This window comes from Bos javanicus, chromosome 10, assembly GCF_032452875.1.
Source record: "Bos javanicus breed banteng chromosome 10, ARS-OSU_banteng_1.0, whole genome shotgun sequence".
Classification (NCBI taxonomy): domain Eukaryota; kingdom Metazoa; phylum Chordata; class Mammalia; order Artiodactyla; family Bovidae; genus Bos; species Bos javanicus.
This window is the reverse complement of record NC_083877.1, coordinates 79,181,013-79,195,239: the sequence shown is the minus strand read 5'-3', so window position 1 is coordinate 79,195,239 and position 14,227 is coordinate 79,181,013. Positions and strand designations below refer to the sequence as shown.

At 45.4% G+C, this 14,227-nt stretch overlaps 1 protein-coding gene across 2 annotated transcripts in view; it reads left to right on the top strand.

Moving 5' to 3' along the window:
* Window positions 1–14,227, top strand: part of ZFYVE26 (zinc finger FYVE-type containing 26) — a 67,687-nt gene that overhangs the window by 14,877 nt on the left and 38,583 nt on the right. For both annotated transcript variants that reach the window (XM_061429212.1, XM_061429211.1), the window contains 10 exons: window positions 753–1,364; window positions 1,894–1,980; window positions 5,092–5,160; window positions 5,780–5,931; window positions 7,975–8,176; window positions 9,026–9,289; window positions 11,478–11,597; window positions 11,692–11,856; window positions 13,045–13,263; window positions 13,859–13,961. In XM_061429212.1, coding sequence (XP_061285196.1) covers window positions 753–1,364; window positions 1,894–1,980; window positions 5,092–5,160; window positions 5,780–5,931; window positions 7,975–8,176; window positions 9,026–9,289; window positions 11,478–11,597; window positions 11,692–11,856; window positions 13,045–13,263; window positions 13,859–13,961 — 1,993 coding nt within the window. The remainder of the gene's footprint in view (window positions 1–752; window positions 1,365–1,893; window positions 1,981–5,091; window positions 5,161–5,779; window positions 5,932–7,974; window positions 8,177–9,025; window positions 9,290–11,477; window positions 11,598–11,691; window positions 11,857–13,044; window positions 13,264–13,858; window positions 13,962–14,227) is intronic.

Here is a 14,227-nt window from a genome sequence, read left to right as displayed (position 1 = left end):
CCATGGACAGGAGCCTGGTAGGCTACAGTCCTTGGGGATCACAAAAGAGACACAACTTAGCAACTAAACAACAACAAAACTGAAATAACTTTCAAGAAACATTGCTTACCCTTCCATACAGAGCACACTCCAGATTATTTTTCTATTTTATTTCATTTTTTTCAAGTGCAGCTAAGTCAGTGTCTTGGGTCACAGCCTACAGTTTGAAAGAACCTTCTGTCCTATTCTCTCCCATTTTTCGTAATAACTTGCAACTCCTTATGATGCCTTCTGTGCTTGTGTTCATATATCTCTCCCTTGCAGCTTTGGAATAGACCTTCACCTCTAAGCATGGTCATTTTTGACCAGTGAGTATGTCTTAAGCGATCTGGGTAGCCTGTGGCCACCTGTAGTGTAACAGTGAATGAAAATGGAAATGAGAGATAAGGCTGTCTTCATTGTAGGAATTGAAATATGGAGTGCTTCTCCGAGATGAGGAATAATCTAATTTCAAAAAGCAGAAACAAAATTTTGAGTGCTCAGTCAGCTGTGCTTTTTGTTAAGGGAAAAAAATCTTTCTGCAAATCATGAAGACATGGCTCAGCGGTCTCGCGTTCTTCTGACTGTAACCACAGTTCCCTGAGTCGTTACAAAGAAAGAAATGAGTTAAAGTTGGGAAAGTGTTTGAGTCTGGCAAGTACTCTTTCTAATGTTTGCATTCTCTCTCTTTCCTTCTCCTTCTCTGGCCTCTTCTCTTACCCATGCTGCTTCAGGTGCTTCAGATCTCTTCTCAACATACCTGGCCAGGTGTCAACAGTATCTGTGCAGTATTCCTGACTCTCTGTGCCTGGAACTTCTAGAAAACGTCTTCTCGTTGCTCCTCATCACCTCTGCCGATCTTCACCCAGAGCCTCACCTGCCCGAGGACTATGTTGAGGACGATGATGTTGAGGGGAAAGGCCCGCTGGGTTTGAGGTCCCCATCAGAGAGCCCTCAGCACATAGCACAGCCTGAGAGGAAGTCAGAACAGGGTGCCCTGGGTACCGCCAGGGGCCTGGCCTACACAGTTCCAAGCTGTCCGAAGCCAGAGCCAAAAGACAGTTCCCCGGAGCCTCACGGGCACAGCTTTTTGGACCTAAAGCACTTTACGAGCAGTGTCAGTGGGTTCCTGGCTGATGAATTTGCGATAGGAGCCTTCCTCAGGCTGCTCCAGGAGCAGCTGGATGAGCTGAGCAGCCGCGGTCCCCCTGAGAAGCCAAAGTTGCTGGAAGGCCAGAGCGGCTCGGGCAGCAGAGACGGACTGCAGAGTCGCCTGCACCAGTTCTCCAAGGTTCTCTCGGAGGCCCAGTGGAGGTACAAGGTGGTGACCAGCATCCAGGGCTCAGGTGAGAGGCAATAACAGAAGGGGAGGTGGAAGAAGCATCTCGGGAATACGGGAGAGAGCTAGGAGTGCATAGAGCCAACTAGCTCCAGACACATCACCAGAGCCACCCCTGTCAGAACTCGGGGACTGCTCCACGGCTCATAGTCTGGTTCCGATCTTCCCTGTTATTACCCCAGGAGGTGAACCAACTCAAAATTGGTCACCCTCGAAGGGAGGAGGGGCAGTATAGGAGTAGGGGAGTAAAAGGTACAAACGGTTAGGTATAAAATAAGCTACAAGGATATATTGTACAACACGGGGAATAGGGCCAATATTTTATAACTATAAATGGAGTATAACCTTTAAAAATTGTGCATCACTATATTGTGCAACTGTAATATACAATATTACATTATATGTTATATATAACCTGTAACTTATATAATATTGTACACCTATAACTTATATAATACTGTACAGCAGCAGTGATACATCAATTAGAAAAAAAATTGATCACCCTCCCGTATGACCCACTGGGTTTGCTGTTTCAGAGGAACAACCCTCCCGAAGATACCGACCCATCACCACACGGCACCCCAGTCTCCGCCGGGGTCGTCGGACAAGAAAGAGCCGGGCAGGTAATCCAAAGAGCTCTCCCCATGCCTCCATCCCATGCACCAGGCAGATGGTGTATTGCCGCTTGTTTAGTATTCTTAAAGATAAAACAGTCAAGCAATTCTTAAAGATAAAGTATCTTTTTTTCTAAATTGTTATTTATGTATTTGTCTGTGCTAGGTCTTAGTGGTGGCATGTGGGATCTAGTTCCCTGACCAGGGATCCAAATGGGCCCCTGCGCGGGGAATGTGGAGTCTTTAACCACTGGACCACCCAAAGATAAAGTATCTTAGAGCAATTCCAAATAAAGTATAAACAAAAGTGGTCTAAGATTATCCTAATCCCACTCCCCTAAGATAACCCCTGCTTGTAGTTTTCTCCCAGAAATTCTCTATGCAATGCAAGCATATATATGTGCCCTAAATTGCTGCAGTTGTGTGATCCTATGGACCGTAGCCCTCCATGCTCCTCTGTCCATGGGTTCTCCAGACAAGAATACTCGACTGGGTTGCCGTGCCCTCCTCCAGGGGGATCTTCCGAACCCAGGGATCAAACTTGCGTCTCTTGCATCTCCTGCATTGGCAGGCAGGTTCTTTACCACTAGTGCCTCCTGGGAAGATATATAGATTCATTGTTACCATATAGAGAGAGCTGCAACTTTCTTTTTTCACTTACATTCTCTTACGTATGTAAATGTATCATACTCCGTATTGAGAGGTCACTTCACTTATTTTAAAGACTGCTTAGGAGTCCATTGTCCTACGTACCCTTTTGTGGGCATTTAAATTGTTTCTAGTTTTTTGCTCCTATAAACAGTGCTACAGTAAACAACCCTGTATGTATGTCTATGCATACTTGTGTGAATATATCTATAATATAGACAGCAGTTTAACAGAAAGTCAAAGTATGCTGCGGCTGCGTCGCTTCAGTCGTGTCCGACTCTGTGCGACCCCATAGACAGCAGCCCACCAGGCTTCCCCGTCCCTGGGATTCTCCAGGCAAGAACACTGGATCGGGTTGCCATTTCCTTCTCCAATGCATAAAAGTGAAAAGTGAAAGTGAAGTCGCTCAGTCGTGTCCGACTCTTCACAACCCCATGGACTGCAGCCTACCAGGCTCCTCCGTCCATGGGATTTTCCAGGCAAGAGTACTGGAGCGAGGTGCCATTGCCTTCACCAAGTCAAAGTATATGTGGGTACAAAATATAGATGTAACAAATTGCCCCCCAAAAAGGCAGGCCAATCTACTCTCCCATCATCTGTATATAAAAGCCTATCTGAATATACACTTATCAAAAATGAGGAGTATCAAAAAAAAAACGAGTAGTACTAATCTTTGCCAATATGATTAGTATAGTAATGGTGTGTCATCATTTTAATACTAATTTTTAGTTTGAGATTGTGTCTTTTCATATATTTATTGGCTGTTTATAATTTTCAGTCTCAGGTCCATATTTTCTATTGGGTTTGTCTTTCTTGTTGAATTGTAAGAAGCTCTTTATACCTGAAGGAAAATATTCTGTCATTATGTGCTACAAGCTTTGCTGCATTTTGTCTATTGAGCATTATACAGAAGTATTAAATTTTGGATAGTCATATTCCATTATGATTTTTGTTAGTTTTTAAATAATTAACAGGTAATTCTTAAATAGTTTACTGTGCCCTAAAAAATACTGGGTATTTTGAGGGAGGTGAATGAGGCATAAACCGGGACTTTGCCTTTGAAGAATTTATCATTTACCTGCATAAACAATACCCATGAAAAACTTAAACTGCCCAGTGGCATGGCCTGAAAACAGAAGAGATCTCTTGGAAGGGAAGGTCAGCATAGCCTGAAAAGGCAGAGAAACAGGTTTTATAAAAGAATTGACTATTGAACCAAACATGGACGAATGAGTTGGCTTTAGATAAGTGGCAATGAGAGATGCAAGCATCCTGGCCAGACTGGAAGATATGGAGAGAGAACCAGAAAACTTAAAGGCTGAGCCCCTTAAGTGACTCAGTTAATTGGAGTCAAAAGGCATAGTTTGCATTCACCTGGCTGATCCAACCCCAAATGCATAGTTCATTTTCTCTTTCCCGCAGCTGTCTGTTCCTTCCCCACAGTAAGCCAAGGAGGCTGCCTTATGTGGCCTGACATTACCCTCAAATTACATATTCTTCACAACAAGGAATAGCAAGCTTCCCTTGAAAGCCCCAGCACTTCAGGAAAGCAAGTGTTGAGAAGAAGATGCTTTTTCTCCAGGGCTTTCAATATCGTGGTCTTCAGCCTGCCTGGCCTTACACTTTGGTTACCTACTCTTTCAAGTACTAGGACCACCTTTTCTATGTCAGAAAGTTTTTGTGACCCTCTTTGGCATCCTGCTGCTTCCTGGCTATCATAGTTGTGCTTTTATTTTTTTTCAGACTGTTGACAGTGCTTAGTGGGCAGATGGGAGTCGGTGACCCCTAGAAGTAATTTGAAAGCTCCTGGGGCTCTGAGACCCAGAGCTTGCTAACCACCGGTATAAGCTTCTACCCAAATGGGCACTGGGGTCATATTAAGCCCGCCCTGGGGCCATCAGTGTGCCCAGGGAGGGGTCCAGCCAGGGCCCTCGCTCTCACCTCTTGGGCCCACTCCTGCAGCTGCTGCTCTAGCACCTTCAGCCAGACTCTGAGTCGCTTCTCTCACCCCAGTTCCTGACCCTGCTCCTCTGCCAGGGCCAGCACCCCTCCCTGGAGCTTGTTGGTAGGTGTATCTTCGTGCTGGAGGGGAAGCGGACCATCAGTTGAGGAAGCCTGGAGCCTTCTAGAATGAGACTAAGAAGATGGATCCCCATTTCTCAGGGCGCTCAGAAGGAGCAGCTGGACTGAGATAGGAGGAAATTCTCCTCCCTGCAAGGGGAGCAATACAGCTCAGCTAAAAGGAATAAAGACTCACCACTGGGCGGCGGGTGGGGGAAATAATTATATATATATACATATATATATAGGTCCGTAGGAACTTGGTGTTTTGCTGTAGAAGGAGCCACTGGTGTAGTAACTACTCATTATCTTTTCACTCTACCTGGATCTCAGCTCTCAAGCCAACCTCCCACTTTCTGCACTGTAAGGTACTGATGGTTGATTTTCTCTGTTTCTTCCTAATACCTCTAGATGACCAGGACAAAGGTTCCAGATCATCCCTGGAAAATACGAGTAGTGAACTGAGCACAAGTACTTCAGGTATCAGTGTCCCTGCCAGTTGCCAACTTCTAGTAACTTTGCCCTGATAGAGTTGTCATACACCCTGATGTGAAACCTTGGACTGAGCAGTTCTTGCTTGTGTTCAGCAGTGAAGGGGCTATTTCCCTATCAGCTGAGTTACCCATCAGTAGAGAGAAACAGAAGTAAATACCCAAGGAAAGTAGTTGGTACATAAGTCTTACATTTAAAGATGATAAAGTCTTATATTTAATATGTTAAAGAATTTAGCATATTAACAGATACACACTACCATATATAAAATAGACAAGGATTTACTGGGTAGGTAGCACAGAGAACTATACTTATTATAATAACCAGTAACGGAAAAGAATTTTTAAAAAGAGGAGATATAACCAAATCACTTTCTGTGCACCTGAAAGTATGCAATATTAACTCTACTTCAACTGTACTTCAGATTTAAGAAGAAGATAAAAAGATGATAGCATAGGTGTGCCCTTCATTTGAGGAAAAATCAAGATCTATTTATAGACCTTTTAGAGGACTTTGAGAAGGATAGGAGTTGGGCAGCAGGTGACAGGATAGTTTTTCCCCAATTGCTGTCCCTTCCATAGCCGCCCATGTTCCTGTATCCCAACAGAGGGAAGTCTGAGTGCTGCGTCTGGGAAGAACGAGCTGGAGGGCCGATTGCAGCCGCAGCCTCACAGTTCACTCATCCCCATGATGTTCTCCCCACCGGAGTCACTGCTGGCATCCTGCATCCTCCGGGGGAACTTTGCAGAAGCCCACCAGGTGAGCTGGGTTCTTGTGCAACAGGCGTTAGGAGCCTCAGCCTTACCTTGTCGCAGGAAAGCGCTAGGGCAGCCTTTTACCTTCCGGGACCCGCGGGCCACAGGTAGAGGCAGGTGTGTGTGCAGCCAGAGCCACTTGGGTGCACCCGAGGGCGCAGTTCCAGCAGGAGAAGCAGGAGGGAGTTTGCGTGTACGGGACCCCATCCACCCCATGGGGGTGGGGGGGGCGGGATCCACCCCATTGAGCACTGTGGATTTCAAGAGCCAGCCTGGGGGAGATTTAAGCTGTTGAATCATTTGTTTTCTTAACATAAATGGTGTTTTAGCAAGATAAAATATTGGGCGGCAATCAAAACATTGATTTTTATGTCTTTCCTTGTAGTCCTTCTCTGAACATATATGTGGTTTTATATAGTTAGAAATCACTGTGCAGACCATTTTTAACAAGAAATAGAAAGCCAGTTCAATACGCAGGAAGTGGAGGGGGGCTAGCAGACTGTTAGGTTCATGTGTGTAGGGGAAATTGCAGGGAGTGAAAATGGAAAGACCCTTACTCCCTCTGAGCTACTCTCTCTGAGCTTTGATATCCTCACCTGAAAACTGGAGTTAAATGTAATACCTGCTTGTGCTGCCTCCTGAAATGTTAAGAGGATTGTGTGTAAGCTGTGAGAAATACAGGAATCCTCTGCTATTGTTTAAATGTAATAGCATAAAAACCCACCATTGTAATTTTTAAAACTCTCTTGTTCTACTTACGATGCCTATGCTGGTCTCTTAACACACAGGTCAGAATTTTTCTTTCATGTGAGTTTACGTGGAAACATCTATGCAATGGGATAATTTTTGTTTAACTTCCTCTGACACATTTTAGCTCTTGTATTTTAATAACAGTAACAATTCTGTCCCTCTCAGGAGGATAGGACTCTCACTAGCCTTTCTGACACCCAAACCAAGAAGTCAGTTATGAGGTCCCCGATGCTTTACCACTAAAGTGCTCACTTCCTTTTCTGAGAATTTGAGTTTTTCTTTTCTTCTTTTCTTTTTTAATAGAAGTTTTTCAACCTGGTTACAGAGCAAGTTGTGCATATAAGAAAATGCCAAAAAGTATTCACCAGAAAATAAAATAAGATTAAAACTAATTATCCAGAGGAACCAATACTAAAGATAAAAGTATATTTTTTGCCAATGTCTTTCTGAAATATATGTGACCTTTATATAGAGCCAAGATCACTTTGAATCTAAAATTTTAGTGCCTTTTTACATTACAAGTATTTGCTCTGTAACTGATTTTAGTAACCTTATCTGATCATGTAGCTGTGTTTGACCATTATTTTCAATCCTGTAATCATTGTAATAACTAGTGTAAAGATTATCACCTTTACACATTAAGACTTTGGAATTTTTTCATTAAGAAAGTTTCTCATAAAAATGACTGAGTCAAAGAATATAAACATTTTTAAAGCTCCATAGATTGCCAAATTGCTTTTCAAAAAAGATTGTGACAGCTCATTCTACCACCACCCCCTGAGAGTTTATTTTTACACTTTGTCCTTATGATAGATGCACAGTAGTATGACTTTTAAATTCCCTGAATTTAAAATTTAAAAATCGGAAAGACCCTTACTCCCTCTGAGGTACTGTCTCTGAGCTTTGATATCCTCACCTGAAAACTGGAGTTAAACGTAACACCTGCTTGTGCTGCCTCCTGGAATGTTAAGAGGACTGTGTGCAAGCTGTGAGAAATACAGGAATCCTACTTGGAGGGGAAGGCATTTTTTCATCTGTGTATTAGTCACATGTATTTTCTCTTTGAAATTGTCTACATCATTTGCCTATATTCTGCCGGGGCTCTGGTGACTCTCTTGCTGACTTTTATGAGTCATTTCTACATTTGATCTACTCTCTGCACATCCAGCACTCTTCCAGCCCCCCAAAGCAGCTGTCTCAGGGCCAGAGGCTGATGCCTGGCAAGATTTCAGATCTGTAGACTCTCCCCACTCCAGCAGGCCCACCAAAAGCCACACTCCTTTCTCTCCTGTGACAGGTGGTGTTCACCTTCAACCTGAAGTCTTCACACAGTTCTGGGGAGCTGATGTTCATGGAGCGCTACCAGGAGGTGATCCAGGAGCTGGCCCAAGTAGAACATAAAATCGAAAACCAGAACTCAGACGGGGGCAGCAGCACCATCCGAAGAACAGGAAGTGGCCGTTCCACCTTGCAGGCCATCGGCAGCGCTGCGGCCGCAGGTCCAGCTTCCCTCTTGTCGGGTGCTGAGGGAGTTGTGGGAGGAGGGTGTGGGCAAGAAACCGCCCAAACCAGAGGCTCACTGTGAAGATGACAGAAACCCAGGGCAGGACGCTTGCCTTGAAGAACAGCAGTCCTGACACCCCCCGAGTCATTTTCTAGCTGCGGCCAACTATGCTGACCACAGGGGTCTCTTACCTGCTGCTCGAACTATTCCATTAAGCCTGTCCTACGTGACTTATACTGAGGAGTGTGAATGCAGTTTCCACCATGGGTTTTGATGGCCATTATCTTGAGCTTTGGGGAATTGATGAGTGTATCTTCTTCCCATGTAGTTATTCAGGGATTATTTTACATTCCTAAAAAGTGAAGAAGTTTTGTCTAACATCTGTGGCCTGGGGTTCTCAGATCTCCAGGCCCAACCTTGGCTGTACTGTAGAAAGAGCTCATCCTTTCATTGTTTCTTGAAAGTGGAACCTTGTCCCATTTTTTACATCTTTTGCCGGTCTAGGCTGTATATATCAAGTTACCATCACACACTGCCCCTTCTATATGCTCCCAGAAATTTTCTTTACAGATTCAAAAGAATATATGCATATGCTTTTTGTTTTTAATATGAATGGGCTTTTATAGCAAGTACTATTTTCTGCTTTGGTTTTTTAGCAATATATTTTAGAGATCTTTTCAGATGAGCACACACAGACCTACCACATTCTTTCTCAGCCTACTTTTAGGCCCGACCTGGAAGAAACCCTTACTCCTCCTGACCTTATAACTACTTCTCAAAATACAAGTGGTAGTGAGCATCATTTTAACCTCTTGCCTTTTACCCCCAACCGCCGGGTGTCCAGGGATGGTATTTTATTCCATCTCTGATGTGACCGACAAGCTGCTCAGCACCTCTGGAGACCCCATCCCCACGCTCCAGGAGGACTTTTGGATAAGCAGTTGCCCAATGGAGCTCACTGCTCCCCTGAAAGAGGTTCTGGAAGACCTCAGCCCGCCCGCCATGGCTGCGTTTGACCTGGCTTGCTCACAGTGCCAGCTCTGGAAAACCGGCAAGCAGCTCTTGGAAACAGCTGAACGGCGCCTTAACAGCAGCCTTGAGAGTCAGGGTGAGTATGCTTCTTTCACATGATCCCTTTATTCTCAAATAAGGAGACAGGGTTCTGAGATGCTTGATAATTGTACAGGAAGAAAGTTACTGGGGAAGGAGGGACAAGGAGAAAGGATTGTTTCTTTATTTCTTCATGTCCATTCTGGTGACTAGTCTATTGAGAGTCTCGCCTTCTTTTCTTTTTAATTTAATTTATTTCTGGCCCTGCTGGGTCTTCGCTGTTTCTCTAGTTGCAGAGAGCCAGGCTACTCTCTAGGTGCGGTGCTCAGACTTCTCGTTACAGTGGCTTCTCTTATTCAGAGCATAGGCTGTAGGACGTGAGGGACTCAGTAGTTGTAGCTCCCCGGCTCTAGAGCACAGACTCAATAGTTGTGGCATGAGGGCTTATTTGCTCTGCAGTATGTGGGATCTTCCCAGATCAGGGATCAAACCCATGTCTCGTGCATTGGCAGGCGGATTCTTTACCACTGAGCCACCAGGAAAGCCCAAGAATCTCACCTTCTTAACAGACATAATAGTCTACAGTCATTTGGGGAAATTTTCTTCTGGTTTATAGATAAACTCAAGAAAGAGATAAACATTCAAAACTGGTTCAAATGGCATTGGTGATACAGTGGTGAATATAGTTGCCTTCCAAAAATGGTACAAATGGAATTTGTGCCCCTAAACTGCATACCTCCTCCACAGTGAATCCCACTTCACTCTAAACCTGGGTCTCAAACTTGTACACCAGGTATAAGGGAAAATTTTAGTGGATCACAGTTAAGGGGAGGATTGTACCTTGAGGTTAATGATATCCCAGAATGTGTCTATGGAGTTCTTAGAGGAATGAAGGTAGAGGAATGTGAAGAAAGAATTAGGCAAAGTGTCACTCCCCGCCCATCCTTGATACACACACCCAACACTGGAAGGACTGACGAGGCAGAGAGAAAGGAACGTACTCTGAGTAATACAGAGGGCGGAATGGTGAACAGGTGTGACATGAGTAGCTTTCCCTGGGTTCAGTGATTCGCTGGGAGAGCCCACAGGACTCAGCATACAGTCATACTCATGGCTACAAATTGTATCATCAAAAGGACACAAAGCAAAATTAGCAAAGGGAAAAGGCTCATGGGATAAAGTCTGGAGGAAACCAGACATAAGCGTCCAGGAATTCTCTCCCACTGGAATCACACGGGACGTACTGAACTCTCCCAGCAGTAAGTTGTGACAAACAAATGTGAAATGTTGTTTACTGGAAGCTCATCAGTGACCCAGAGCCCAAGGTTTTTACTGGGGGCTGGTGACAAAGGCACCCTCTGCCCAACATGTACCAAACTTCCAAACTCTCGGAAGGAAGGCAGGTGTTCAGCATAAACCACACCGTACAGTTTAGGCACAATCAGTCACTTCCATCATTTAGGGAAAATTTTGTCAGTGTAGAAAAGCTTCTACCAGTCAAGTTCGGAGATGCCAGCCAAGGACCAGCCTTGCCAGCAGGCCTTTCTGAGGATAGCAGTCTCAGGCCTTCTGTGTTAACTCTTTTATGCACACCCTTCTAAATCACTTCTGAGCGGTTGGCTTGAAATCCTTTAATGCTGACATAGTCGTTCTAAGAAAGTGTGCTGTGGCATACACAATGCTGTTTTTACTGAACAGTTTACTGCCCCCTCGTCTAGCGCTTATATTCCAAAATGAATGAAGATTATATAATGTTCAGGCCAACTGGTTTCATGCCAATCAGGAATTAATTTAGTACCTGCTGCATTTCCAGATTATCTGAAGTTTATGGAGCACAAGAGAGGTATAAGGAATAATCTCTACATAAAGTTCTTTATAGTCTAGTCAGGGTATCAGGATACCATTTAAAACAATCAGAGGAGACTGGATCCCAGATCAAATTCTCAACTAAGAAAGGTACCAAGGCAAATCCACAAGAAGTGCCTGGTTGGCTTGGGACAGCAATTCCCCAGGAATACCAGAGCTCCTGGGTCTGCTGCTGTGGACAGCTGAGGCATCTTGCCGCAGATAGCCCTGGAACCACAAGCATGGAATACACCAGATTTACTGGTCTACTCAACTGGCACAGCATCTACCTCCCCCTTAATATTGAAGGAGATAAAACTTGACATGTAAATACAGGACTTTCAATCTCTGAAAGTACCTTGTGTTTTTTCTGCATTCCCTCTTGATTCATCCATTTCCAGGTCGCCGGCTAGACCACGTATTCGTCAATGCTGATGGCATTCGAGGTTTTCCAGGCGTTCTTCAGCAGATCAGTAAGATTCTCAATTACCCACTTGTGTCAGCCGGGCAAATCAAATCAGGTGAGCTGCTTAACTACCTTTTTTTAATCTCCTGGACTCGGAACGTTGGGTCAGCATCAGACCTGACTTTTTCTTTCTCGTTTGCTCTCCATAGAGAGTGGAGAGGATAAAGGAGGAGGTCCCCCGCGGTGTAGCATTGCTGAGCTGCTTCAGATGTGTTGGCCCAGCCTCACCGAGGACTGTGTAGCCAGCCACACCACCCTCTCCCAGCAGCTGGAGCAGATCCTGCAGTCGCTAAGAGAAGCGCTAGAGCTGCCAGGTACCAGTCCTTCTGTGAGGGAGCAGTTGAGGTTGAACTAGGGAAAGGACATAGCGGAGCGTGAAGGAGCACATTGGAAGGGAGGCTTAGGACTCAGAAGTGGGCCCTTGAGTGTGCGTGCTGAGTCGCTTCAGCCATGTCCGAGTCTTTGCCACCCTGTAGACTGTAGCCCGCCAGGCTCCTCTGTCCATGACATTCTCCAGGCATGAGTGGGTTGCCATGCCCTCCTCCAGGGGATCTTCCTGACCCGGGGACTGAACCCAAGTCTCCTGCATTAGCAGGTGGGTTCTTTACCACTAGCGCCACCTGGGAAGCCCGGCAGTGGGCCCTACCAGCACTCTAGTTAACCAGGACTGGTCTTGTAACTAATCCCACCTGTTTGCCCACCTCCTAAGTGAAGGGATGCTTAGCGCACCATTAGCTGGTGCACGTTTCTCATTCCTAGTGAAAGATATACCCAGAAGTCACTCCATAAACATTGGCAAACCGTGCCCAAAAGAGTGCTGTGCATTTCGCAGACGAGTTCCACCCCAGAGATACTGGGGTGAAACTGGAACTCTTCACCCTAATATCTCCAGACTCAGAACTCTTCCTGGCTGAGAATCACTTGCACGGGGAACCAAGTTGGGATTGTGTGGTGAAAGTCGATCATTCGTGTCCTACTCTGCGACACCAGGAACTATACAGTCCATGGCATTCTCCAGGACAGAATACTGGAGTGGGTAGCCTTTCCCTTCTCCAGGGGATCTTCCCAACCCAGCAATCAAACCCAGGTCTTCCACACTGCAGGCAGATTCTTTACCCGAGCCACCAGGGAAGCCCAAGAATACTGGAGTGGGTAGCCTATCCCTTCTCCAGCAGATCTTCCCAACCCAGAAATCGAACCTGTGTCTCCTGCATTGCAGGCAGATTCTTTACCAACTGAGCTATCAGGGAAGCCCTTGGGATTGTGTAGCTGCCTTATAAGTGTAATACCCAAGCTGTAGGATGCCCCATGCAGTATATACTTGCGTTTATATTTCTTAAACTTAGGATTTTATAGCTGCCTTGTAAGTATAATACCCACGTATAGGATGCCCCATGCAGAACTGAGCAGAGGCTCAGTTCCCATATTGTGTTGGAAATTGACCCAAAGCCAGATGCACAGACTCAAGACTGCATGCCTTCTCCTTCCATAACTCTTCCCAGAGCCCAGGAGTACCCCACTCTCCTCCCTGGTGGAGCAGGTGGCCCAGAAAGCTCCGGAGGCCGAGGCCCACCCTGTGTATATCCAGGCTCAGCTCCTCCAGAAGAACCTGGGCAAACAGACGGCAGCAGACGGCAAGCAGACTGACTACATGGGCACCTTCTTCAGGTACTGCAGCACCCTGGCTGCTGTTCTCCTTCGGAGCCTGAGCTCTGAGCCTGGTAAGTAGCAGGAATACAGCCAGGACCGGCCCACAAGTGTCTAGGGCAAGGAAGAAGAAGGCACACGATGAAGAGGTTCTAGGTGCAGCAGTAGATTTATGAGGTCCTCTCTTATTCACCTCTATCTCCCCGATGCCTCATACAGTAGTACAGCACACGAGAGTATTCAGTACATTTTGACGGCATTAATGACTCAAAAATACTCTCTCAGATCTTCGATCTACTGTGGATATGAGAACTGAGAAGAGGAATTGAGTCTCTGTTTAAAATGCCAGACGCTTACTCGAGTCCACAGAGCAAGTATTACCACAGAGCAAGTATTACCTGCACTTCAGTCGCATGGAAGGGAGCAGAAATTTCTATTTGTGGCTAGACCTGTTCACTGAAGTGTGTCTGTGGTTGGAAGTCTCTAGAACAGTGCTAAGGCGTGATAAACCTGTGGTCAGCATCATATCAAGAATACCTTTTACCTAGAAAAATACCAATGAAAGGACTTTCCATGTAGTTTTGACACTATTTTTGTTGGTGAGTCTGGAAAACAGGGCTCTGAATGTTGCGGTCAGTGATGCAAAGATCACTTTCTTTACTTCTGCAGATCATGTGGAGGTCAAGGTAGGAAACCCCTTTGTTCTCCTGCAACAAAGCTCTTCCCAACTGGTGTCACATCTCCTGCTTGAGCGACAAGTACCCCCAGACAGGTAGGAGCCACCCCGTGAGTGTCGGGCATGGGCCTTCCTAATTGTTTCATCAAGGAAACCAAGGGCTCAGTGGAGCTGTGTTTGAGTCCAGTACAGGAAGCAGAGATTTCTTCAACTTTTCCATTAATTTGCAGTTACTCTTATGCAGGCTTCATTAAAATTCAATGTGCCTTGTTTCTTCCTATCCCCATCTAAATAAAGGGGTTAAAATCAGATTAAAAATAAATAAGTAAATAAAATAAAGAGGTGACTCTACTTAAGAGTAG